We start from the raw sequence: 27,031 nt of genomic DNA on the forward strand, positions 1-27,031 counted from the left end.
TTCCCTTCTCTGGTCTATTTATGAGAACTAATAAATTCCTCTTCAACCATAGCCTCAGTTAATTTGGTTGTGTTTTAGTCACTTCTGACTGTAAAAATGTTTGGCTAATACAAAACGCCTTGCAAAAGGTTTGTAGACACTCTGCTCCAGCAAGCTGGTGGAATTTTTATTGCTGTTTCCATGATAAAAGTTTCTCAAAATCACTTAAGCCTGGCCAATCCACAGTGCCCCATGAAATTCCCACTGAACATCCTGAGATGTCACCAAAGCCCTGTCCCCACAGGCTGACCAAGCAAGCCAGCCCCATGTATGAACCTACTATATGCAAACATTCTTCCAAATCCCCTGCTGCCTCCATTGGCTGGACTTCTCTTATCAGGGAGCCCTGTTAAGGCATGCTCTGGCAAGGCAATGTGGAGACAAGAGGAACAAGCTGAATGCTCACCAGGGTTCCCGCTGAACTGAAAGGCCAGTTTCTCCAAAATGCTACGTATGCCTCTGGCTGATAGCCACTCTATCTGAGAGAACTTTGTCCATGATCGCTGGTCCTCCCACTTCTTAGGAGCTGGAACCCCTTCAGGGACAGCTAAAACAATTCTCAGGATGATGTCACAGCCTGAGGTCTCTTCTGCCTGATCCTGTTTCCTTTCTTCCTTCTCCCTGGCTGACCCAGAAAACACAAATAGACATGCCACATATTAGCATTGATCTCAGTCATCCACTCTTAAGCCTTGAGGGTGGAAGGGCTCTCTTTCCTTCTTACCTCTTAAAATTAAGCCACCTTCCCAGATGCAGTCTGCCAAGGGCCAGTCTTGATCAGTCCTGGATATTTTTTTCGGGTTCGGTTGATGGGGTGAGATGGGAATGATCTTTGGAGAGAAGAGGAGAGGTTCAGCCACCCACACGTGAGTGATTGCTTACAGGGCACTTGTGCTGTCTCTGAGAACAACTTGGAAAAGAGAGACCCTGCCCACTGTGCAGAGATCATAGCTCCTGCTGTGTGGCTTGAACAGATGAGGCTGACATGGTTTGGGGGTTGCCCTCATCAGTAAAGCTGGTGACAGCATGGCCTCAAATATGAAAAGAAGCATAGACAGGACATCCCCGGGTGCTCCTGAGGTCCCTTCCAGATCTGGGAAACAATGAAGCCAGGCCACAGTGATGGAGAGGCACTGCTTCTTAGGATCCACTAGTGCCACAGGCTAGGGACATGGGGACACTAGCACCTGAAGAGTGGCTTCTTGTTCTTGAGTCTAACTTTTCTGTGACTACCTATTCCTTGGCCTTATGATTGCTTCTCATCCTCCCCCAAGATGTGCTCTGCTGTCTCTAACACAACCTCCAACTCCATCTCACTCCTCTGCTCCCCAAATGTCTCACTCCATCCACTTCAACTCTACTTTTAACATCTCTTATCCTCTGACATTTAGCTGAATTAAACCTTCACCAGTCCTTCTAGTTGAGATAATATCCTCTAGCTGTTGCCCCTACAGCCCTGTCTCTTCCCTGGAGAGCATGCCTATGCTGGTCTGGCTCAAGATCATGGGCCCATGCCTGGGAGGCAACCAGTCCTATGGAGCTGCTGGAAGGAATGGGGAAGGCATGGTGGTTCCTGGTAAAGCCCACATTTACCCTTTCTGTTTTCTAATGATAAATTCCCTGACCCTGGCTACGTTTCCTGTCTAAGGGAGGTGTGGTGACTTGTATGCCTCTGCTTGTCAGGTAAGTCCCTTCTTCTGCCCTGGGATGGGCTTCCCTTCTGCTCCTAGATGCAGGTAAGGATTCTGAGTACTCAGGGACTTTAGCACTTCTGCCTGAAAGCTGTATTAGATGTGTCTTCACCAGAATCTCTAGTCACCTCATGTGTTGGTCAACTTTTATCACTGTGACAAAATGTCCATGATAATCTATAAGGAGAAAAATTGTGCTTTGTCTCACGGTCTCAGAGGTTTCAATCATGGACACTTGGTGGTGCTGCTTTGGGTCCATGATAACACTGTGATAGAGAAAGACTTCACCTCGTACACCCGGGAAGCAGAGAGAAGTGAGCAGGTCCCAATATCTCTCCAGTGACACCAATGGCATAATTTGTTCCCGATAGGCCCTTCCTCCTAAAGGATTCCCCACACTCAGAGGTACCACTTTGGGGATCAGCCCTTTAATATATGGGTTTTAGGGAGACATTCAAGACACAAACCATAGACCCCTTAGAAGGGAAGAACAAACCTTCCAGGATACTCCTGGATTGTGAGTAACCTTACTGTGGTGTTTTGAAGAAGAAAGCCCCCCATAGGCTCAAATATCTGAATGCTTTGTCATTAGGTGGTAGAACTCTTTGATAGAATTAGGAGGATTAGGAAGTGTGGTCTCCCTGGAGAAAGTTTGTCACTGGGGGTGGGCTTTGAAACTTCAAAGTCCAAGCAAGACCCAACTCTCTCTCTCTCTCTCTCTCTCTCTCTCTCTCTCTCTCTCTCTCTCTGTGTGTGTGTGTGTGTGTGTGTGTGTGTGTGTGTGTGTGTGTGTGCCTATGAATAGATCAGGACATAGCTCCTGCCCTGTTCCCCACCATGACTGATCATGGCCTAAACCCCTGAAACTGTAAGCAAGCCCCTAATTAAATGTTTTCTTTTATAAGAGTGGTCTTGGTCACCGTGTCTCTTCACATCAATAGAAGGATAGCTAAGATACTCATTGTAGAAGGGGGGATTGGAGGTAAGGACACTGGCACCCCTGGGAACAGTCCTATATGTCCAGGGCACACAGATGTAAAGCAAGAAACCCTGGTACTCAACAGAACCTCCTAATCTAAAGACATGGCCTTTATGACTCGGTAAAAACAGACACTGAAAGAAAAAAAATACATAGTTATGGAAGCTGAGAGTCCAGAGCCAGAATGCTGGCTGGATCAATATTGACCCCCTTTCCTGAAACCAACTTCCCTAGAGTGAAAATCCCCCATACCAAGCTCAAAATAACCCTGATCTGTAGGTATGGGCCACATAGGCCTGAGACTTGAGTGTAGAGATCATGACTCCAAGTTTACCTCTTTCTCCTTCATACTCATCTAAACTAGACTTAGCATCCACCAAGACACTGCTGCCCAGTCTGGGCTAGGAGGAATGGGCTCTCCCCAAAGACACATTGGGCGTTCCTACTGGCTAGAGACACTATCCCTCCTCTGAGCCTGTGCTGAGAAGCAGGCCACTGTGAAGTCTGATCATTGGTTTTCCATCTAGTGTCTTCTTCCTCTCTCTGAAAACTAAACACATCTACCATCTGGCACCCTGGAAATGAAGGTCAAATGCTGCACAGATGAAGCATTTCCGCCTGAATAAACAAGTTCCTCTCTCTCCTTTGGTCCACCATCATTCCCAGAATTGGTCCAGCTGTTCACAGCCTGCTCTACCTCCTGGCCCCAGTTGTGTTCTAGGGCAAGCACACACCTGGCCTGGCTGGATGGAGGAAAGCAAGAGGAGTTTTACTTTTACATCCCTGGAGAAAGGAAGGAGCAGGTGGCAGCCCACCCCTAGATCAGCCCTGCCCTTGGTGGCTGGTGCAGAGGGACAGATGTGTGCTCCTCAGCCTCTTCTTCCTTCTTCCTGAGGACCCAGTGCAGTGTGCAGCATCCTCACAGTGGCTACCTGGGCTGCCATTCCTCCTTTCTTCTGCCTCCTCCTCCCCTTCTCCAACCCTAGCTGACCACGGATGAAGTGTTCCTGGACCTCAGGCAGGCTGCTTTTCCCGGGGACTCAGGCTAGGATCTGGTTGTTTAGACTACTGCCTTAGCAGCCCCTGTATGAAGGCTTAGGGGTTCCAGGTCCTCTGAAAGTCTGCAGGAGCCCTCAGGGAATCGTTTCCCACCGATGTACTGCTGCTGTAGTTTACGCCTTAAACATCTCACTAAAGTTCTCCTGTGTGTAAATTCTTACTTCCTGGATGGGGCTACAGGGAAATGAGGCTCAGGGAGAGGTCTTCTGGCATTTGGTAGTGAGTCACCAGAGGGAATCATGAGACTTGGGTCTCTTCCCTCGCTTTCTCTTTCCAGCCATACAGCTTGCTTCACCATGTGCTGTCTGCCGTCATGCACCCCGCCCCCCCCCCACTTCACCACCTGAAAATGACAGGGAAAGCAGCCCATAAATTTTCGAGATTGAGTCATTATGTGCATGCACATGTGTACGTTTATGTGTGTGTCTATACCTGAGGCCAGGTACCCATGGAGGGCAGAGGTGTCAGCCTTCTCTGGAGCTTGAGTGATAGGTAATTTTGAGCCACCTCACATGACTTCCAACTCTGGTCCTCTGCAAGAGCCTATGAACTGATACATACATACATACATACATACATACATACATACACATATATATTAATATTTTATATATATATATTAATTGCCTTGAGTAAATTGTTACAGCTACATAAAGCTGACTGCTGACTAACACACTAAAGTCAGACATGCCGGAGGACATCGAAGCAAGTTCACTGCTCACAGCCCTCCACTCATGCCCCAGCACCCAAGAGATGCTACTCCATGCACTGTCCTGCCCATCTACTCAGGCAACCACCCTCAAACCACCCCACCCCACTCCCTGCTGGAGTTCCAGAGTTCTCATCTGCAGATGGAGTTGAGCACTCCGTCTCACCGCACCCCTGTAGGAGAGGTGGACACACAAGAGCTGCTTCAAGAGTCAGTCATAAATCGGGAAGTGATAAACAAGAACAGATGCCCTCACACTTTTGCAAAACATGCGGAGCTTATGTTGCCACCACGGGGAAGAACAGACCTTGCCCCCATCTCCAGCTTCTGTCACTATCCAATACCTATCTTTATCATTGCCTTCTAAGAACCTGTGTTTCGGTTTAGGCACAGACATCGCATGTCCATAAGGGCAGGGAAGAGGGACTTGGTCTTCAGAATCCTAGAACACTGTGCCAAGAATGCTCTAGAAAGGTCTGACTGTCAAAGAGCAATGGGAGCTTGTGTCATGGCCCACCTGTACTCAGTCTGACCCACGTTTCTGTCCTAGCCCGCTTGGATTTCCATGAAGTACAGTCCCCATGGCAGACTGTTCAACAGATTGAGGAGAGGCTCAATTTTGCTCTTTATACTCAGTTGTTCTATAAGTCTACTGAGCCACCCTCGGAACCATTGAGCCTGTCTGTGATGCACTGACCTATACCCACACCAACAAGAGCACCCTGAACTGGAGAGTTACTCTTCTGCACCCTGAACCACCAAAGCCGAAACATTTCAACAGCCAGGCTGGGGAACAGGAAGGGAATTAAAAAAAAACCTGAATTACATTTCTTCCCTTACATTTGTGCTCATACACAAGTCATGATAAACTTGGAGGAGGTCCAGGAAGCTTCCGGAACTCGGTCCTCTCTTTCCATCAAGTGGGACAGGCTTAGGAGCAAACTGGCCCTAGAGAGGAAGCTCTTAAAGCCAGGCAAGGAGTCAAGACCAAAGCCAAACTACTACGAGACTGACTCACATCATCCTGAGACACTTCCACCCTGAGCCTGCACACTGCCTCAGAAAATGGCATAGACACCCTACCCGTCTGCAGTACAGTACTGCATGCTCCATCCCAGTAATCATTTTGTTCTTTCCCAACATTTGGAGAGAGTGAAGCTTTCACAGCAACGCTACTGACCATGGCCACTTCAAGGACCAGTGTGTCGGTCCTTACAGAAGGAAGACCTGGTGAGTTTAAGTGTCACTTTTCCTTTTAGACTTCAGGGCCCTTAAGGGAAGCTAAGACTGTGCATGGAGATGCATGAAATAGCCACACATTTGCACAGTAGAACACCAAACACAGCTGGGCCTCCAGACTGAAATACAGCCAACAGATGTGTCAACCATCGGTATAGTCGGCCCAAATACAAACAAGCTGTATATCCCACTGACAATGGCCTGGTTGTGTGGGACCCTCACCTTGACAGCCAGGACAGTGCCATGTGCTTTTCTTGGCACACCCTGGGAAGGGTGCCTTACTCTTCCTGAGTTATGAGTGTTTGGGGCTCCGGCTTCCTGCTCCAAACCTCAACTCCAGTCAACTGGTCGACAGAATTATACCCACAATGACCTGCCGAAAAAGCCACAGAAGTAAATATTGCCTTGGGTCAGATCCCCTCCTGGAATCCCAGAACTGTTGAAAGCTGCCAAGGCAGGGGTAATAGATCACCACAACCCGCCTCTGTTTACAACCGGGTAATGCCTTTTACGACTGCCTCTCTCTGTCCTGAATATTTATTTTATTGCCCCTGTAGGGAGATTTTTCCATTTGGTAAAAATCATCAGATGGTTTCAGTCATGTTAACAACTGTTCATTAAATGCAGAGGGGTAAACAGAAGTTAAGGTTTGTTTCTTTCCTTTTACTCTATTTATTTTTAACTTATGGAGGAAACGCATGGATGGACCCTGGGAGGGAGATGTATGTAGATGCTGTCCCTCTCAACTGGGTGGCTAGTCCCAGCCATGCTCCCTATCTTTCAAAGAGGGATAGAGCTTCAGCAAAATGGAAGGTGAAGATTTTAATCTGTACAAGACTAAGACTTGCTGCATGACCTTCATGTTTAGAGACCCTGACCTGTTTATTTTTCTTTTGGTCCAAGTTGCAGAAGACATGTATCTTCACCATGGAAAAAGCCTTTTAAGTTCTGAACAACTTCAAGTCACTGGTATGGAATGACTGAAGAGAAAGAACCAGATAATAGTAGATAGATGAATAGATGATGATGACTAAGTGGATGAATGGATAGATGGATGATAGCAAACAGATGAAATTTTTGATTGGATATGAGTGAGCACAATGGATGGAAGGATTGGTGGATGGGTGGATGTGTGGATGGTGGTGGAGACTGATGAAGGAATAAAATGAGAAAGGTATTTATGGATGGATGGATGGATGGATGGATGGATGGATGGATGAGGGATGGAAGAGGTGATAAGAGAGTAGGCAGCTAATGTGGTTTGATCAAGCCAGACCACCTGAAACAGAGTACCAGGTGATCCTACATTCAAAACAGCTGGACAAAGCAGCCTTGCAAACTACAGCCAGGATTTCTGCATCTTCTTAGAATCCCCCATTACAGCGCCCCTTACCAGCAGGAAGTAGTTTGGAAAGAACGACTTCCCAAATTCCCAAATATTGTTTATAAATGTTTGCTTTCATTTAAATGGACTTGGTTATATAAAATAAATAAATAAATAAAAGAGAGTAGGCAGATGGGTGAATAGACAGTGAGTGGAGGGGTAGATTGGGGGATGATGGTTGGGTAAATAGATGTGTATGTATGTGAATGGATAGATAGTATAAAAGTTACTGTTGCCAATTAGACACAGTCTAGAAGCACTGGGAATGGAGTCTAAGGGAATTGTCTAGATCACATTATACTACAAGACAGTTTTGGAATTAAGTTTTGATTGGGATGAAATGACTCATTCTGAATTTTAGAGCATCGTTTCATGGAGTGGGCCCTGGAGTGAACAGAAGGGGACCAGAAGGCCGAACACACATGCATCAATCTGTTGCTCTCTGTTCTTCACTCTGGGTATAATGTATGCATTTCTCTCAAGCCACTGCTTCTGGGACTTCCCTGCCATGATGGACTCCAACTAGAACCTTGAACCAAATAGATCCTTTCTCCTTTTGGTTGATTTTATTGGAGTATTTTGTCACAGCAAAAAGAAACAAAACTAAGACAAATGATGAGGTAGGTGAATGGTTAAACAGATATTTCAGAGGTGCTGAAAACCCCTTTTTACAAAAGTCCTTCTACTCACATTTGGGCCAGGCCTTGAAAGTTTGTCTGGGGAGTCTGGGCACCACAGACTCCTGATACCCAGCCTAAGTATCTTAGAGTGGAGAACAAAGAACAGGCTCTCCTCTAAACAATAGCAAGAGAGAATAGAATTCTGCTTTATCTGATATGGGGGGGTTGGGACTGACTACTTGTGCAAGCATCAGTATTAATCCTCCACAGCTCCCAGGACTTCTTGTCCCCTCTCTTGGCTTTCAACAGGGATACTGTTCACATGCTGCTGCCTTCCAGAGTACCACTTTTTCCTTCCCCACAATCAGTTCATGCATCTTATATCAGGATGGATGTCTGTGACTAGGCTTTATGTATCTCTGATGGAGGATGAGGGGTACCGGTGACACTTAAGAGAAACATTGCTGGGACAAGTGTCTGCTTGAACTGCAGAAAAAGGTCAGAGAAAGACCATGATTTTATCACATTAACACATTACCATCATCTACCTTTGTATCTTGATAAAACTCAAGATATCTCCTCAGTGAGAAAGTGGCTGATTCAAGAACACACCTCCTTATTTCTATCTACATGTTCTGAATAGGCAGAAAGCCCATAGGGGTGCTTCTTAAAGTATAGATCCTTAAGTAGGGTTGTCAGACCCATCAAAGACACTAGAAGGTACGTAGAAGCTTTCATCTCAGATAAACAAAGAATAATTCATTTCAGCATAAATATGCCCCATGAAATGTGAAATATTTTAACAAGAGCAACAACAAAAATCTCAGCGTCTTACTCACCTGAAATTCAAATGTAACTAGATGTTTGAATTTCTGCAAAGCAAATCCGCTTTCACCCTTCATCAGGTATTTCTAAAGTGTATTTCTAAAGCCCTCTTCTAACTGTATTTAAATTCCAGGTCTTCAGAGTAATAGTGGTGGCACCTCACACCTCAAGCTGAGCAAGTGTGGGGACACAAAGGAGACAAGTGTGTGGCATGATGAGCGATTTGGTGTCAAACATGCTCCCAAGCTATGCTGTCTATCAGTTAGGTTTGTGGTTAGCAGAACGTGCTACACACGGTAGTTGTGAGTGTGCTCTGAGAACTCCCATGGGTATCTGAAACCAGAGATAACAGCAAGCTCTGTAAATGCTATGGCTTTCATCTTTAACTGAGACAGCACTAAAAGACTAACAAGTAGGTAGCGTACACTCTGTGAAAATGCTGCGCAGAGTGATGATTTGTGTCCTGGACATCATAGGGGAGGAGGTTTTATCACATTCAGAGCAACATACAATTTCAAACATGAGACTGTTGATTTCTGGAATTCTCCACTGAGTATTTGCAGAGCATGGCTGAATGTAGGTGATGGAAACCACAGAAAGCAATACCTCTGATCTGGCACAACTACCGCTATTCCAGTTTAGATCCTTTAGTGATGCCTTGGCTGCTGAACCCTGGCTGCTAAAAGGAAGGTAGCTGAAATGAAGGTGGTGAGGTATGGAGGGGTGGGATAAATTCAGACCTGACTATCATGCTTGGGAGGTAGTGTGAGCCAGTCTGAGGTCTGAGTCCTGATGGTCTCAATTTTCCATAGAACACTGGATCTAGGAAGTTGTTCTAGCTGTGTTCTGGGAAATACTTGTGTCTTATAGTGTCCAGCCATTCTGAGCAGGCCATGTTAGATAGACATCCTGATTTGATTATCACACATGTTCCCTGTAGGTAGCCCTGCCTGTGCTTGTATCCCAAATCCAGTGGAATCTGGCTCAGATTTCCTGGGATCCTTCCTTGCCCAGTGATACAGGAGATTTTTAAAAACTCCAGTTTGGAATCTAGTGAGGGAAGCATGGTCAGCTCAACACACACTGAGCCTCAGCCCACAGTACAACCTTCAAGAGAGCGCTAGGTGTTTGTCACAGATGACTTACGTCCCCAGATATGCTTCTATGACTCACTGAAGGTCACGGGTGCCATTTTCCCTGGATTGTTCTGTCATGTTGGTCCAAGCTTCTTGTCTTTGAAGCTGAGGCAGGCATGCTTATACTGAAAACGCGCTCTTTGTAAAAGCTAAATGTGAGACACCCAGAACTGGTAAGCCCAAGTCCTATGGAAGCAGAATTGTCAGATATCTCCTGAAAGACCTCCTCGGGTCTGAGTATTTAGACACTTGGTAAACTCCACACCATCTTCAATGGATAGCATACAAAGCTCAAGGCATTTGTCTTCTTCAGCTTCTCCATTTTACCACAGGAGTAGGTCATCTACTCCTAAATATCATATGGGGTGTCAGAGCTGTATGAGCCGAGTGGAGGGGAGGACAGCATAAACTCCTGTCTGCGGACTAAGCCCCCTTAGACTTGCCTGGGAGGAGGGACAAGGACACTGCTGGGGGTGGGGAATCAAAGGGCCCAGGGATCCTTTGTGTACGCCCCTTCTTCTTAGGATCGACTTACTCCTAGATCAGCTTTCTTCTCCTGCTTGACCTGGTGGGTGACAGAGGAGGATGACCACTTCACTTCCGATTGTGTTTTACCATTTTGAAGCCAAATAGTTCACTTTAATAGGAGAGTATGGATGAGACAGTGTAAAATATCAACTTTGGGGATTTTTGTATTGTTTTTAACATTTGCTGTCCCTAACTACTTAGATTATTTTATCATATGCTAGCATAAACCAACTGACTTTAAGGAGAGGTTGTTTGTTTGTTTGTTTTTGTTTTTCTGACACGGTTTCTTGGTGTGTCCTGACTGTCCTGGAATTTGCTCTGTGAACCAGGCTGGCCTTGAACTCAGAGATTCAGCTGCCCCAGTGTGCTGGGCTCAACTCACCTTTTTTAATTTATTTATTTTTGTGTATGAATGTTTTGCCTGTATGTATACCTGTTTGCCACATGTGTTCCTGGTGCCTATGGAGGTCACAAGAGAGTATTGGATCCCCTGGAACAGCAGTTATAGATAGTTGTGAGTCACCATGTGGCTGTTGGGAATTGAACCCTGATCCTCTCTGTAAGAGCAGCCAATGCTCTTAACCACTGAGCCAGCGCTCCAGCCCCCCCAGCTCACTTTCTAAAACTAAAATCATATACAAAATAAATAAATAAAATCAATCCTAAGCAAAGTGTTGTACAAGTCATATTTCCTCATTATTTAAAAGAATAACACAAAATTACACTAAAAAGAGTGTTTTCTGGGCTCATCTTTTAAATATTTGCACCGCCAAATTGTGGAAACAGCCTAGATGCCACCAGATGAATGGATAATGTGGTATATATGGGCAATGGAGTTGTACTCAGCCATAAAGATGGGTGAGATTATGTCATTTGCAAGGAAACATATGGCCAGTCCCATAAAGACAAACATTGGTTGTTTGCTCTCGTATGTGGAGTCCAGAGAAAAGGAGAAAAGAAGGGTATGAAATGAAAAGGAGGAGGAAGTGGGAAAAACAGAATATAAAGAAGCCAAGTGCGATACACGCATGCGAGTGTCATGACACAACTCCTTGCATGATTTTACTACCATTGTATTTTAAAACGTATTTTTAAAGACCATAATAATGCCACTTTCAGAAAGAGAGCCAACTGATATCATCTCACCAGTTACACACCGCAGATGGGGACGTATTGCAAACCTTCATCTTTGCTCTGAGAAGCCACCTGGGAAGGCTAACCACTGACTGACTGTGAACTGTCCTGGCCAAGCAGAGGTGAGGGGCAGATGCTGGTGCCAGGGATCCAGGGCAGGGCCATGCAGACATGTCTGCTTTGTAACTCTGAAGCCAGCCTCCTGGCACCCATCTTGAATTCTTGATAGTGGACACTGCAAGCCAAGGAGCAGCACATCCTCCATTCCCGTGCTGTGTGGAGGAGAGCCACAGCCTTCACAGAGAAGCTGAGCTGTTTTGTGCCTTCACACAAAATGAGCCTTCCCACAGAGGAACTGGGTGGAATGAAGTAGAGATGGTAGCATAAGCAAGGGTAGCTCCAAATTTGGGAGACACATCTTTGGTTGACCATAGAGCAAGATCAAAAGGCTCATGACCCCTATCTGTCTCTGTGGAGTCCCCTAGAGTGAACAGTTTTAGATGAAAGTCATTCGTTAACTACAAAACTGGACATTTTTTTTTTAAACTGAAATCCAGTTCCTTGACCACCCTATTTAAAACTCCAAGCTGCTCCTCTGCCATCTGCTTCTCCATGGAGCACTTCCTGGCATTTTATGTGTTGTGTGCTTGGTTGCTGGCTTCAGCACTGCTCAGCTAGCCTTCTCTACTGCAGGATGCAAACTCCAGGAAAAGAGACAGTTTTTTTTTTCCTTTTAAATATTTCAAAATCTTAGGTCATGTTTAGCACACAGTATGAGGAGCTACAGGAAGTCTTAATGAGTGAATGTAGAAGAGTAGGTACAGATGTGCTCCCCCCCCAGCTTCTGTTCTGAGGCCTCAGTGTGGTTGACTTCAGGTTCATTCACTCTTAGCCTGCACAGGACACCCCTCCCCCGATCGGCATCCCTGGGTTGTGAGTAGGTCCTTCTCACCTGAATTTGTAGCAAACATCAAGTAGCAAGAGGCCTGAACACAGGTCCTGAACAAACCTACAGAAGACACTCACCTTGCCTCTAAAGATCTAAAGATGCACTGGACAGAAGCATCAGGACAAGGCTTGCCCAAGAGCATCTGGATTTTTCTCTGTGTCTCTGTCTCCTCTCTGTGTGTCTCTGTCTCTGTCTCTCTCTCTGTGTCTCTCTCTCTCACACACACATACACACACACTCACTCACTCTGCTCGCTCTCCCTCCCTCCCTCTATCTGCCTCCCCTGCTTCCCCTCCCCCCCCCCCCACAGGCACGTAGACCCCACCGATTTGAACCTTTGCCTCTCAAATTACCGGAGCCAGGGAGATCAGGCCACTAGAGGGCGCCGGAGCCCAGTCGCTGACTTTCCTGCAACACAGAGCCAGCAAGTTCAGAGTTTAGCATCCTGAACTCTCGGGACAGTGCAAAAGCTGGTGGAAACGGATGACTGCTTTCTCTGGAATGTTACTTTGTAAGCTCACGGACCAGGTCGAAGCGGTTCCTGATTTGAAGTTTGGTCCCCACAGCGCGCCTGACAAATGAATGTGTGCAAAGTACTTGGTGGAATCGCAGAAGACACTCTCTTGGCTGGAACATTTTCTGTTGACCCCCGCCTTTCTTCTTCAGTCCCTAGGTGGAGGGAGCCCCAGGTCCTACAGTCCTGACCACTCCTTTAAAAAGATGATCCCCAGATTGCGCCCAGACAATACACCCCCCCCCCTGAGTGGACGTGGTAACAGAACCCAAATCACTAAGTGGCTATGTGGGAGAGGTGCTGACAGAATGGCCAGTACTGCCTGTGGCCGAGGAAGGACCTAAGGACGCTCGCTGCCCTCAGCCTCTCGACCTCCGGGCTGGGGTCCGTATGCCCCCCTCGTGTCTTCCCACCCCTATATCCACACGCCGGGGTTGGGGTTGTTTTGGTTGACCAGCGTGGAAAACAACAGCCTACAGGCAGAGCTGACCACCAATAAGTGTATTTATAAAGACACCAACGACCACCCCCGGGAGCACCGTCCTAAGTAGCAGGGCGGCAGGGAGTTCTTTGGTCCTTTGGAGAACACTGGACTTTCTTTGGGAAAGGCAGGAAGTACTGAAGTTTGAGAAGCTGTTTCCAGCTTCCATGAACTGAGCGCCCATTAAAACCAAGTGCTAAGTGTGAGTCACGACGTGTCACGGAGTGAGTCTTTTCAATCAATTCTCCTCCGCTTCCACCCGCAGGGGTATGGGCAGGAGATGTACTGAGAACCTCTGGAAGAGCCTGTTGGTCTCCTTCCACAGAAGCCCAGATCTGCATCAGAATGCCACTGCCCCGAGTTTGATAGTATGATACTTTGGCTACGAGTCTCAGTTATTCTAACTGCAGACTGGTCACATTGACCTAAGCCTAGCTGCTGTTCCCTGCGACAAAGAGCCTGGACGTGCAGTGGGTCAGTTTAAGATTGCGGCTCCAAAGACAGGATTCTCCAACAACTTTGGGATGGGTGAGGGGGTGGGCAACAGACCCTCGCGCCTGGAAGTGACTGTTTTGACTCACTGGTGCTTATTTCACCGCTTTCCCCTTCGACAGCCACAAGCCCTTAGTTTCTCCATCTGCATGATGCGAGTATTACACTCTACATACATCCCAATCCCAGCCTCTTTGCAGTTCGAGTCCAAGCAGCTGGTCCAGGTTGGAGACTGGGAAGATCAAAGGTCTCAGCACCCAGCGGGGCCGGGGACACAGAGGGCGCCAAGGGAGGTGGGAGGGACTGGAAGGACGGCTGCTCCGCAGGGGATGCGCGTCAGAGACCCCCGCCACACTCCAAGCCCGCCCCTTGGGCGAGCGCCGCCCCGCCCCGCCTGCCTTTCGCCTCTAAAGCGCCCAACGCGCGCCTCCCGCTGCCGCACTTTCACTCTCGGTCCACTTCGGTGTCCTCTCGCTGTCCAGCCCCGCAGCCTCCGGCGCGCCCTCTCGCCCACGCTATGGACGCCAAGGTCGTCGCCGTGCTGGTCCTGGTGCTGGCCGCGCTCTGCATCAGTGATGGTAAGTGCGATCCGCGCCCGGGCCCGGGAAGGGCTGGAAGCTCTGCGCCCTGTCTACCCCAGGTCCCCGGTTCCTCTGCCCGCGCCCGAGTCGCGGAGAAAGAACTCGGTTGGCGCCGTTCACCGCAAGCGAACTTGAGGCGGCCACTTTACAGGGCGCAGTCCCTCCCGGTGCCCTTTCCCGTGTCCCACGCGTCGCACCGAGGTTTTGTGCTCTGTGAAGTGCGGTAGTAGGACCTAAAGAGGGCTGCAGGAGAGGATCGGCAGGATTGTTGGGCAAGAGTGTGGCTAGCGTGGAATGGAAGCGTGGGCGTCTGTGTCCTGGGCTGCTGGCCTCCGAGCGCGCCAGCTGCACTCAGCTAGTGTCCACCCGCGCCCAGATGTTTCCAGAGGCAAAGGACAGCGCGGTCCCGGAGCTTACGGTGAGGGAGATCCGTTCGGTTGGTGCGTGTGTAGGCAAACTCTTGATGGCCAGTCAAGTAGCTCAAAGTGCTTGGCTTGGTTATACATACGGTGCAGCTGAGTTTCTTTCGTCCCCTCCGAGCGGAGTCCTCATACAGCGCCCTTGAAGGGCGCGGGGCCAAGCGCGGCGCAGCTCTTGAACTCGCGCCACCAGCTAGGGCAGCGCTTCTACACAGTTCGTTGATCCGTAGCGACGCGGACCTGAGCACGCGTCTCTTTCGCTGCCCCCTTTTTTCTCCCCGGGGTCACTAACTAGACAAAGGCACAGTAGTCACCCAAACCATGCACACCTCTCCCCAACCCCCAAACACACCTGCAGATGGGCGCTTTTGTAGCCAGCCCCAGAGCCCTCTGCTCTGGAATGGGAGCTGCAACAGAGTTCAGTCTCCCAGACCCAGGGTGGTGTCCCGTTTCACTGGGAAAAAGCTTTCATTTTGTTTTCTTTCTTTTTTTTTTTTTGACACTGAAGAGAAAACTCTCTGCGCTGTTACAAGACACCGCTGCTGCAAAGCAAAACAAACCATTGCCTCTGAACACACAAAACAAAACCCTACCCGTCGGGCCCCTGCCTTCCTCGGCAGCGATGTTTCCTGGAGAGAACTGAGGGACAGTAGGGTTCTCGCTGAGGCTGTGAGCTGTATGCCGCCCAAGTGCACCAGAGCCCAAGTGCACCAGAGCGTTCGTCTGGGTTCTCACCCCGTGAACCAGTCAGTATCGGTGGAACCTGTGTTCGGCTGAGTTTGGTTGAAAAGGCTGGAAATGCTTGGGCGGAGAGAAATGCTCTCTAGAAGCTTAATGAGTTGTTGATCAGAGTAGTAAAAACAAACGACAGGCAATTTAGATTTTCTTTTTCTCTCCATTAATGAGATCGTCTGGGAGGCTGCAGCTTCCCACTGGCGGCCAATACCCAGTCAGTCATGGAGCACATTGATTTAGGCATTAAGAACTGTGTGAGCTGGTGAAGTTGCAAATGTCACAGTTGGGAGACAGGAATGCAGGAACCCAGGTCCTCAAGGCCGAAGTGCAGTTGTCAGAATAAGTGAGGTGCCTCACCCTCAGGCGCTTTCTGACCCCAGGAAGTCTGATTGACCTCTCTGCTATCTAGTGTCCGGATGGGACCCTGTTCTCTAGGCAGGAGCCAGTGCATTGCCCAAATTGTTTGCTTCACCTGTGTGCCCTCTGTTCCTACGCAGCCCCCAAGCGCAGTGTGGCTAACCTTGCTGTGGTTCCTGTCTTTTCCAATCAACTGGTACCACTCAATGGCCAGACCTGGCCAAACTCAGGGCAGAAGGGTTCTCAGGACTGATTAGAGAAACCACATTGGCATGAGATGAGCTCTGGCTCCCTGAGCAGAGCTCTCTAGGTCCCAAGTCCAGGGTGGCAGCAGAGCTGGTCTGGACTTTGGCCTGTACACAAAATCTGCTTTAAGCAGAGAAAAAGTATCTAAGTATCTAAAGGCACTGCTCTTCCCAGGCCACACCATCCCTCAGCTAGATAACACCTGCAGAAAAAGATAAGCCCATCGTATATGAGATTTGACCCCCCCCCCTTCTCCAGCTGCATCCCAAAGGTACAGAACTTTGAGTATCCAGAAGTCCCCTGGAACTCTAAGTAAGCAAACTTAAAATCCCCGCACTAACTATTCTCAGCCATACTTTTGAACTTTGGCAAAAAGATCCATAAATTCAAACAGTTGGGGATATTAAGCTAGGATAAAATCTTATGGGGGAGCAGCTATGAATCTGGTCACAGGGCTTGCAATTCTAGACTTAAAGGGTGGGTCCTAAGAGAACTTCTAAAGGAGCCCCTTGCTAATTTACACTAATGAGTGTCAATTATGGCATTTTGCAAATTGGTGAATTGGCAAACAAAGCTGGTAATAGGATCCAGGAGGCCTAGGCATCCAGGTACTGACCATAAAAGCCACATTGGCCTCCAGCTTTGGGGAAAGCTGGATGGAAGGTAACTCCAGGGCCTCCCTTCTGGATTCTTTTGTGATTTCCTGGGCTTAGGGTGAGTGGGAAGAGGGGAAACTGCAGGTGGTAGATGGCGCCCCCCACCCTCAACTTCAGGCTGGGGAGCCTAGAACCTCCTCCACTTTCCCCAGGTCCTTTGGTCCTTTTGTCCTTTGTTCCATAAGAAGTTGAACCTAACTCACTGCACTCCCTAGCCAGACTATAAGGGCTTTTACAAGAATGTATCTGTAACCATTCCTTTAGTTGTTGCTCCTGATTGTTCGCCTACCAGCAGGGTATCATCCTATCCCACAAGCCCCCAGCACCAGGCAGAGTAACGAGTAGCCTTGTTTTCCCCCCCACACCCTTAGGTAAGCCAGTCAGCCTGAGCTACAGATGCCCATGCCGGTTCTTCGAGAGCCACGTCTCCAGATCCAACGTCAAACATCTGAAAATCCTCAACACTCCGAACTGTGCCCTTCAGATTGTGTAAGTTTTAGCCATCATCCTCCAAAGATGGACGCAATAGAGAAAGCCTTGGATTTGGCATAATTAGTGGCAGCTGCTACCACCATGAGCACTCTTGATATGCCATCAGACAAGAGTTTCAAAGGCTACTTTTGTTTCCAGACCCCGGTTACGCTCCTTTCCAAGCTGCTTCTTGGAGCACAGTGGGCTGCCGCTGCACAGAGGAAGCTATAGACTTTACTGGGGTCAGCCTTCTGCTAGCAACGGTTGTGTCTGTTGTGTCCTGACGGTTTCAAGACTCTGGTGTCCAGAGTTTATTCTTTCTCATACAGAAAGGGAAAAAATTATGAGTCCTGGATTGTGTTGAAGTTGATTTTAATCACTTGCCCAAAGGTCAACATTTTAAGATCATTTAGTTCTAGAGTTTGGTTTTTGTTGTTCTGTTTTGCTGAAGCTGTGCTGTTCGTTCCAAGGGCTTTCCCACCCAACAGTAACAGCTTAGGCTTTCTTTTCTCCTTAACTTTTCTTCCCAGCCTTCGGTGCTGTGAATACGTTAGTTACATACAGTATACTTTAGAGATGATTTTTTTTCTATTTTGATTAAAATACAAAACTCTTTTGAGAAAGGTATTTTAAAGATGATGAATTTAGTTTTGCCTAAGCTCTGCTAGCTCACTGGCTTGGGAATGGTCCTTGAACCCACAGTGCCAATACAACTACTGGGTCTAGGCTAACGCTAAATGAATAAATGGCTGTGCCTAGTTGGGCACTCCATGTTCCCTATTTCAAGTCACACCCCTCTGCATGACTATTCAATTAATGGGCAGCCTGTTATAAGAGGTTTACCTGTCCCAGGACACTGAGCAGGGGTTAGTTCCCCACCCCCAGACCATTCAGAGGCTGGGGAGGAATGTTCTCAGGGTGTGTTGGAATTACCTGACATCCAGGACTCTAATGGAGAATATCCTGAGGACAAGTTCATCAGTTGTCTCCCCATTAGGAAACTTTAGGGATGCAAAGAAGATTATTGAGACAACTTTAAACAAAAACAAGACCATGGAGTATTCTGTGAACTTGAAATCCTCTCCGGCAACCGCATGACAATTCAGCTGTACTAGTCCCTGTCTGTGCAAACCTTCCCACTGTATCTGCACTATCCCTCCCCTCACTGAACAATGGCAGGCTTCCTTCTGAGCTACACTTAAATTAGTTCCATATGCTAACAAGGCAATCCATCGAACTTTAAAGCTGCTTCTGGCACTTTCCAGAAGTTTCCAAGATGTTCCACATAAAGTCACTGCCATGTGCCCCTTCCATGTGGCTCTTTGAGCCCCCTGTCCCCACTCTTCCTTCGTCACATCCTTTAGGTATTTCCTCTCCTTTAGTGTATTTGTTCTTGGTTTTTTCATTTGCTTTACTCACTTGCCAAGCTCCTGCTTATCCTTCAAAGGCCAGAAGCTCACATGCCTCCACTGGGGTCTCTTCCCTGTGTCCCCTGGGAATATCATTAGCACATTCCTTCAGTGAGGCTGGGTGTGTTGGGTGAGTTGATGCAATGCCTCTGTCCCACACAGTGTCCCCTCTTCTGTTTTCACAGTGCAAGGCTGAAGAGTAACAACAGACAGGTGTGCATTGACCCAAAACTAAAGTGGATTCAGGAGTACCTGGAGAAAGCTTTAAACAAGTAAGCACAGCAGCCCAAAGGACTTCCCAGTAGACCCCCGAGGAAGGCTGACATCTGTGGGAGATGGAAGGGCAGTGGTGGGGAGGAGGGCCTGAACCCTGGCCACGTTGGCCAGCGGGACAGCACTGACCGGGGTCATGCTGACGTTTGCCAGCACAAAGACACTCCACCAGATAGCACATGGTACGACATTGCAGCTTATATTCATCCATGCTCTTGCCCGTGCACAATGGAGCTTTTATAACTGGGGTTTTTCTAAGAAACTGTATTATCCTAACCAGTAAGCTTCATCTTCATCCTCCTCATTCTCATCCTCATTTTTAAAAGCAGCGATTACATCAAGGTCTGTATTCAGTTTGCTTTGGAGCTTTTCTTTTCACGAGGTCCTCTGAGCACAGTTGCAGGGGGTGGCTTTGCAGGAAACCTAGAGAGTAACCTTCCTCCGATCTGGAGGAGCACTGCAGGGCTGGTCCTGCAGGGGGCGCCCCTCGACAGATGCCTTGCTGTGAGTCTCACGAAGAGCAGGACTGGGCAGAGGCTTCACTTCTGTTTTCCTATTCAGCAACTGTACCTGGGTACAGAGGAAGCTTCCTGTAGACATTGTCCCCGGGCTCTGTGCTCAGAGGTCCTATCCTAGCAGTCCCTGCTCTTTGCTTGCCTCCAAAAGCATGCTTCATCTGGCTTCTGTTTCTCGGCTCTATGTCCGGATAGACCAATGCTGCATCAGAAGGAAGACAGGGATTGGGGTGTACCCTGCTCTCCTCTCTGTGCTTTCCTCTCACTTGGGCCCTTTGTGAGAATTTCTTTTTGGTCTCCTGCAGAATGGAGCCAGCCTCCCCTGGATAATGTGAGAACATGCCTTCTACCCCCCCCCCCCCAAGACAAGTCTGAAGCATACTTATAAACAAATTTAAATTTGATTTGGCAACTTATTTTGAGAAATTTGATTTTTCTACTTGCCTCTAAATCTTATATACACCATGGTAGCTCCATGAGCTCTGAGTTTTCAAATATCAGAGATGAAAAAGTAGTAAGAATGAGCAAGCCAGAATCTTGCCATGAAGTCCCAGTGGGGATTTCGGGTTCTAATCAGAAATGGAAACAAGATAAAACTTGGATACATACTTATGATCACAGATGGCCCTGGTGGTTTTGGTAACTATTTGCAAGGCATATTTTACATATATTTTTGTGCACTTTTTATGTTTCTTTGGAAAACAAATGTATTTCAGAATATATTTGTAGTCAATTCATATATTTGAAGTTGAGCCATAGTAATGCCAGTAGATAATCTCTATGACCTTAAACTACTGGCAATTTGTAAAAAAAAAAAAAAAAAAATTATATATGACATAGAAATGTATTGCAGCTTTCCAATGTTAGCCACAGTGTATTTTTCCACTTGTTCTGAAATTGTATCAACTGTGACACTCTATGCACTAGCAATAAAATGCTAACTGTTTCATGCTGTAAACCTCCTACTGTATGTGGGAATTTATTTACCTGAAATAAAATCCATTAGCTGCTAGATGGAGTGCATATACATTCCTGAAGATTCCAGACACAAGCCAACTTGCTGGCCAGGTGCTGTGGATTGCCCCTGCAGACTGTGGGTGAGCTACAAAACCAGGCAGGCTTGTCTCTTTTGTGAGTAGGTTGAGTCTGCAACAAAACCTTTGGTGTATTTTTTTTTTTTTTTAACCCAATGGAAGTAGAACTCAAGTTTTTTGGTGAATAATACCTGACTCACTAATTTCTCCTCCTCCCCCTTCTCCTCGGTTCTAACATCCTCATGTAATCCTCAGACTCAACTCCAGTAATATCCAGCTTTCCTAGTTTCCCATGTAAAACTCCCATGACTCCAGGCCATGTTAATATCAGGCTTTTGTGGGAACAGGTGGCCTCACCCCATAAATCATTAAATACCATTCAGCTTGAATCATTTTAATGTGACAGTCACAAACCAGTTGCTCTAATAAAACTCTGCTAACCATCTCTCTCCCTAGCTCTCTAGAACAATCTCAGTTATCCCTCGGGATGCTCCCCAGCATCCAGAAAAGAGGGGTGGGGATCAATCATGCTGGCTTTCCTAGCCTCTCCTGGAGGGCTGCCCTAGCCTTGGGCCTCCAACCTCCAGTGCTTTGTTTCATTTGAAATGCAGATTTGTAGTGAAGGCAGAGTTCACCTCTGCACCTAAAAGGAAGGCAGCCCTGGGCTTCCCTCCCCATCCTCTGAGATGTGCTTTCTTTTCCTACCTCAGGGTGAGGTGGTAAGAACCAGGACTGGCCTGGCAAACTGGCAGTCACTGTCAGCAGTCCCGGGGTCGTAGGATTAAGGCAGCCCGTCTAACTTTTGGGTGGTGGGAAATGTCTAGTTTACTTTAATAAATTGCTTATGAACCTCATTTTGCCAAGGGGCCTCCAGGCCTCATGAGGCAATGTTAAAGATTGTGGGAACTGAAATGCACTCCTGTGTGTTGCAATGTGATTAATGGTTCTACTAATTTTATCTAAGGGGGCGCAGAGAAGAAAAAGTGGGGAAAAAAGAAAAGATAGGAAAAAAGAAGCGACAGAAGAAGAGAAAGGCTGCCCAGAAAAGGAAAAACTAGTTACCCGCTTCCTACAGATGGACCGCAGTGCATTCTGCTATGGCGCTTTGTAACTCGCCCTTCCCTCCTCGGGCACAGACCCCACACCCCGGGCAGGTGCTCACACTTGATGGTAAACTCTTCCCTCTTCCCAGGGCAGACCCTCTCACTCTGGGCGGGTGCTCAGACTTCCCTGCCCTGGTGGCCACACCAGCTGCTGTATTTATGCACTTCTTAAGGCCCTGCTCCGTCTGCTAAGCTATGAAGAAAGTAGATGTACAGAGACTGGGGTGGAGGCTAAGCCGCAGAGGATCTGCCCTGCCTGGCAGCGTTGCCCTGAGCTAAGCCCCTGGCCAGGAGTTCCCAAGGCTCACACCCAAAGTCTACAATCCTATGAAGACCAGGGTGGTCTGCTTAGCCAGGAAAGGGCATAAATGCCTTCCCCTCAGCCACACTGCCCCTTGTGGCCTTCTCAGGACATGAGGTGATTGACTTGCTCTCAGGCTCACCACAAACTTTCCCAAGTACCTGCAGCCTGGGAAGGAACTTCAGCCTTGCTCCCCTGGCTGTGTGAGCAGCTTTGTCCTGAAGGGTTTCTGCAGACTGCTGGGAGAGCAGGAGGAATGATGAATTCTCAGAAAACAGATGTGAGCTGCTTCTCAGGGAGTCTTTTCTTTGGACAACTCACTTTAGAGTCTTTAAACGGGTCCCTTGCGGGGAGGACAGATGTGCTCTGGAACTTACTGAAGGGCCAGCAGCTTCAGGGACTTTTAGTCTGTCCTTTTGGTCCTGGCATCCCTGGGCACAGTTGCCCCAGGCCTAACTCCTGAGAGATACCTTCCTTAAGTGAATTGGGTTAAAGTTCTAGAACATTCTACTATCCCTCCCTACTCTCACCGGGCAATTTATGTCTGGATTGTTTGGTTGTTGTTTTTGGTTTTTGCCGGTTTGGACTGGAAAGACAGAGGGCAAAGCTCTGACTTTAGTAGTATTGTTTTGAAAGAGAACCCTTGGTGTTCCTTGACCCTCCTCCTCACCTCACAGAAACTCCCACACCTTGTACTACAGACCTTGGAGCATAACTCCTGAAATTGGAGCATTAAAAAAAGAAATGATCTGAAGATACAGCGAGTAGATGGCAGAGGAAGGAGGCCTGGGGGTACTATGTGTCACACTCTTTTGGGTCCCTAAATTCTGTGTTCCTTAATGTGCTCCTATTGTTCCAGCATTAAACAGATACAGCCCTTCGTGGTTCTTGCTGGCATGTGACTTGCTAGGGATCTTTAGGGAAGACCTGTGTTAGCAACTGTTACCCTTTTTATCTGGACAGCTCAGCCAGCCCATATCTTCTCGGATCTGAAGATAGCAAGCTGGGCTATGGGTGGGCACCTCTTCAGGCCCAGGGTCTCTTCCTGTCCTTCTTAAGGTAGCAGCTGCAGTATGGGGCAGAGTGGCCTTTGTTCTATTACTAAAACACTTCTGAAGGCAGATTTGTGCCTAAGTCACAGCTCTGTTTAGAAAGGAATGCCTAGCCTCTCCAGGACTCTGAGAAGAATTGTTGACCCCTGGCCACACTGAGGCTGCCCTGAGGTGGAAGATCAGTTTCAGAAATGCCCACGGACTCTGCCTCCCACCATCCATCTCCCAAGTCCTAGAGGAGCTGGTGACAGAGGCTAAGAGAGTAGACTGTCCCTTAGGAACCATAACGAGCTTGTCTTTATGTGGCCCCCCGGGGACCCCTCTGCTTATGTGGCTTCTGCAGCGCTTATGATGGGCAACTCCAGGCTGCTGTACAGTCACCATGGAAATGCCCATGAAGCCGATTTCATCTTATGATAGGTTGAAGTAGGATATGCTCCTGCACATTCACAGGCAGGTGAGGGGGGCGGCCCTTACACTGTCCTGCACAGATGCCTTCCGGGACGATATGCAGCCCAGAGGCCATCTCCTGAGTGCCAAGTCCTCTTCTAGTGATGTGGCACCAGCCAAGAGATTTCAAGGAAGAATGAGTCTGATGGAAGCTGTGGGAAGTACCTCTTCTCTTGGAGTTCTGAGGCCTGGGGATGCCCAGGGACACAAAGTGCCTGCTGTTGCTGAGGTAGATACAATGCCTCAACATCAGTGTCCTGAGGTTAAAGGCAGTAAGCCTTGCCGTGTGCTCCTTGTACCATGCCTCCTATGCCAGTGTGTGTGTGCCTTACCATGTGCTTGACATGTTCATCTGTCTTCTCTGCTGACCACCATCATCCAGACCCCGAGCGTGTCCTTCCCTGCCTTCCCACTCTCTCAGGCCTCCGAAGGAAGACTCATGGCAGCAGGCTGAAATAAGGAGTAGGGCCTGTGGCTCCTGCCAGGCCCCGCAGCACCCCAGGTGCATACACGGTGGTGAGAATCTGCCTTAATGGTGTCTCCTCTGTTCTTGTCAACAGGAGGCTCAAGATGTGAGAGGTGAGGGCCAGACGCCTGAGGAACTTACAGAAGGAGCCTAGGTCTGAAGTCAGTGTTAGGGAAGGGCCCACAGCCTCGTCCTCTGCCCCTGAGCAGGCTGAAGCCATTTCCAAGGGACTTGCTTTGCACAATTTGCTGTATTTTCACCATTTGATTATGTAGCCGGATACATGGTGTCTATTTTTCATTTAGTCGTATTGTCCAGTGTCATTGGCGACAGGCCAAAGCCACTATATTATCTCCTTTATTATAGTATCTTTGCCAGGGAGTACCTTCTCTGAATAGGGGCTCCCCAGATTTGTCTCTGAGCTGAGACAGGAGGCACACCCTTTTTCTTAATGGGAACTGGGTGTCCCCACCCCAAGGACTGCAGGGCTTTCCCAAGCTGGGGCAGGAGTGTGAGGCCAGGGAAGAGTGAGAGCCACCTCACCCCATGCTGTCCTATTCATCCATCATGCTCATCATTCTCGCTCATCCATCATCATGTGTCTCCGAGACTGTCTCCATGACCCTGAAAAAGGACTCTCTCAAGATGAACTCTTTTATTCAAATGGGACAGCAAGAAAGAAAGGAGAATGTCTGGTGTTCCCTGAAAACCCTGTGCACATGTATGTCTTGTTTGGAATATTGTCTGTTCAGCCCCCTGCTTTTGTTCAACGTCCATGTCCTCATCCATGGCCAATGTCCTGTTCATGCATGCACTGTGTCTAATCCAAATGCAAAGGCTGAGTATGAGGAGCTGGCCCTGAGGTGCAGGATGCAAGCAACCTTGGTTTCCTCGCTCCTCACAGGGTCACTTTGGACACACAATGCCAAAGAAAGGTGGTTTGCACCAGCACTGAGGACTGAGGACTGTTGACTTTTATTTTTTTCCCCATAACTGTCATCTTAAAACCGGTGTTATCTTCTGATATCAAACTCAGCATTCTATTTAGGAATAACAGTTCTTAATTATGTTCAATTGTTTTTAAAGCTAGTGAATCAAAGGATCAACCCTAGATTGGTTTTCCTCACTACTGGACATTTTTGCTGTCACTGATCACTTTGTGTTCCTTCCCATGGGACAGCCTAGCAGGTGGGTTTGATGCTGCTGCCTGGAGTGTGACCTTGTGACCCTGCAGGCCTCTGCAGTTTTTATGCCGCTGAGGTCACTAAAGCACAATAAGTGCCTCCGGTTCTTCAAGTGAAAAAGATACAGGAAGAAGAGAAAGGGAAGGGGATGGAGGAAGTGAGCTACAGTAAGAGAATTATCAAAAACAGGTGTTTAAGAGGGAATAATCTGTAGAACTGTTATGTTAGCAATGTATGGGGGGGCATTTCTATAAATAGTCCCTTAAATTGGCTTCACAAGGGAAAGAAAACCCATCCAGCAAGATTTCTATCAAATTGGAACAAACACTAAAATACCAGTTAGGATATGGGGGCATGTGGCTAGTTGCAGTTACGGATCTTTACAGGGATACTTTTTTTTTCCTTTTGAACCCCTTGAAATGAACATTCTGTGTGGCTGGACTAGATACCACACAACCACAATGTTAGTGCAGCAGCCACTTTGCGTCTATCCCAAGGCTTTAAGGGTGCTGCTTGGGAACAAGTATAGCCCTGCATCTTTTAGTGTCTGCTCCACAGGGGGAAAAGAACGAGGATAGAAACTATAGGGAGACTTATTTGTGTTTCAATTCCTCTGCTAACCGTCGGTTTCTGAATGGAGACAGCCTGCCTAGAGCAAATATGCATTTAAATAGTACATTTACATAGAAAAAGTCTTCCCCCCCACCTCAGTCCCCCCCTATCCCTTTGCTTTCAAATACAGACCCAGCACATCAGTGAACTAGTGTTGACTAGAAACACCTAGCTGTCCCTGCATCCCATCTTCCCTTGGGCTCCAAGAAACCTGCCAGGCGCCAGTCCCTCTATTACCAGCCTTTGCATCTGGATAGGGAAAGGGGGTTGGAGACTCACAGTCTGCTTTGTGCTGAAACCCAGATTTGTGCCTTGTGTTGTTTACACTGTGCTGCTGGCTCCCGAGGGCAATGGGTCACTAGCCAGGAAGTGCGGCAAGACCCTCTGGTTCTTTCCTGTTCAGCTCTGAGAGAGGGTCCCAAGAGCAAAAGGTTGCATTCTTCCTGGGACCGGGCCTTGGGCCTCTCCAGTGGGTTCTGTTTATCTTCTCATAAGTGATTTTCTCATCCGTGGTGTCACCAGGGACCTCATAGGGGCCAGTCACCCTCCCCAGGTAATGCACCAGTTACTAGCTGGACAAGAACTGGGAACTCTTCCCTTACATGGCTTCCCTGGTCCATCTTAAGGTAGTCTCATTTCTTAAAATGTCCCATAGAATCCTCCAAATTCCCAAGGAGACTCCAGTCATTGCCAAGTTCACAAAACCACCCAGCAGAGTTATTGCCAACCTCGATGGGCTTGTAGTGTCTGAGCAGCGATGGGTTCAGTGTTGTGTGTGGTGAATACTGTATTTTGTTTCAGTTCTGTCTCCCAGATAATGTGAAAATGGTCCAGGAGAAGGCAGCTTCCTATATGCAGTGTGTGCTTTTTTATTCTCCTCTTTAATATATGACAGTTATTTGAGAAGCCATTTCTACTTTGAAGTCATATCAATGAAAATGATGTATCTTCACCTACAATTTTCCTAATAAAGATCTGTATTCAAATACAGCTGCCAAGAATTTACAGTGACTTTTCCACCCTTGGGTTTGCCCCCTCAAACATGTCTCTGGGGAGTGGCAGGGGAGGGGGGCATGCAGTCTTGGCAGAAGAGTTTAGCAAGCAACAGGCCCTGGTCACACTCATGGCCTAACTGCCAGTGCCAGACAATGTCTACAGGGGAAGGTGTTCCCTTTTCTCAGATGACCTGGATTTCTCCTTCGAGACCACCCAGTCTTCGTTGTACATGCAATGACTTAGTATAAAGTCACAGGAGTTTGTGGTGGAGGAAGGCCCACTCTGCACACATAGGTCATGGTAGAGGGCAAGAGAGGGAGGACTCTGTCCCTGTAACACAGCGTAAAGCCACAGCATTCTGCATGCTCCTCCCCTGGGTAAGGGAGAGCTAA

At 47.9% G+C, this 27,031-nt stretch overlaps 1 protein-coding gene across 2 annotated transcripts; it reads left to right on the forward strand.

Annotated features, from left to right (window-relative positions):
* Positions 1–14,186: 14,186 nt before the first annotated feature.
* Positions 14,187–26,633, forward strand: Cxcl12 (C-X-C motif chemokine ligand 12). Of its 2 annotated transcripts, none has more exons than XM_051203818.1 (4): positions 14,187–14,357; positions 17,145–17,262; positions 18,839–18,925; positions 21,440–23,912. In XM_051203818.1, the coding sequence occupies exons 1-4, from the start codon at positions 14,297–14,299 to the stop codon at positions 21,531–21,533; spliced, it is 360 nt and encodes a 119-aa protein (XP_051059775.1). In that variant the 5' UTR covers positions 14,187–14,296; the 3' UTR covers positions 21,534–23,912. The 2 variants fall into 2 exon arrangements, with proteins under 2 accessions (XP_051059775.1, XP_051059776.1); XM_051203819.1 differs by lacking the exon at positions 21,440–23,912 and adding an exon at positions 23,942–26,633 and having other exon boundaries at positions 14,189–14,357.
* Positions 26,634–27,031: the final 398 nt, after the last annotated feature.

The sequence above is a fragment of the Phodopus roborovskii genome, unplaced genomic scaffold (genome assembly GCF_943737965.1).
Source record: "Phodopus roborovskii unplaced genomic scaffold, PHOROB, whole genome shotgun sequence".
NCBI classification, from domain to species: Eukaryota; Metazoa; Chordata; class Mammalia; order Rodentia; family Cricetidae; genus Phodopus; species Phodopus roborovskii.

Excerpts from the sequence above, each read along its gene's own strand:
- Cxcl12 (XM_051203818.1), top strand. The coding sequence starts at position 14,297 with ATGGACGCCAAGGTCGTCGCCGTGCTGGTCCTGGTGCTGGCCGCGCTC. Across the intron at positions 14,358-17,144 it reads CGCGCTCTGCATCAGTGATG|GTAAGCCAGTCAGCCTGAGC; the intron begins GTAAGTGCGATC and ends CCACACCCTTAG. Across the intron at positions 17,263-18,838 it reads AACTGTGCCCTTCAGATTGT|TGCAAGGCTGAAGAGTAACA; the intron begins GTAAGTTTTAGC and ends CTGTTTTCACAG.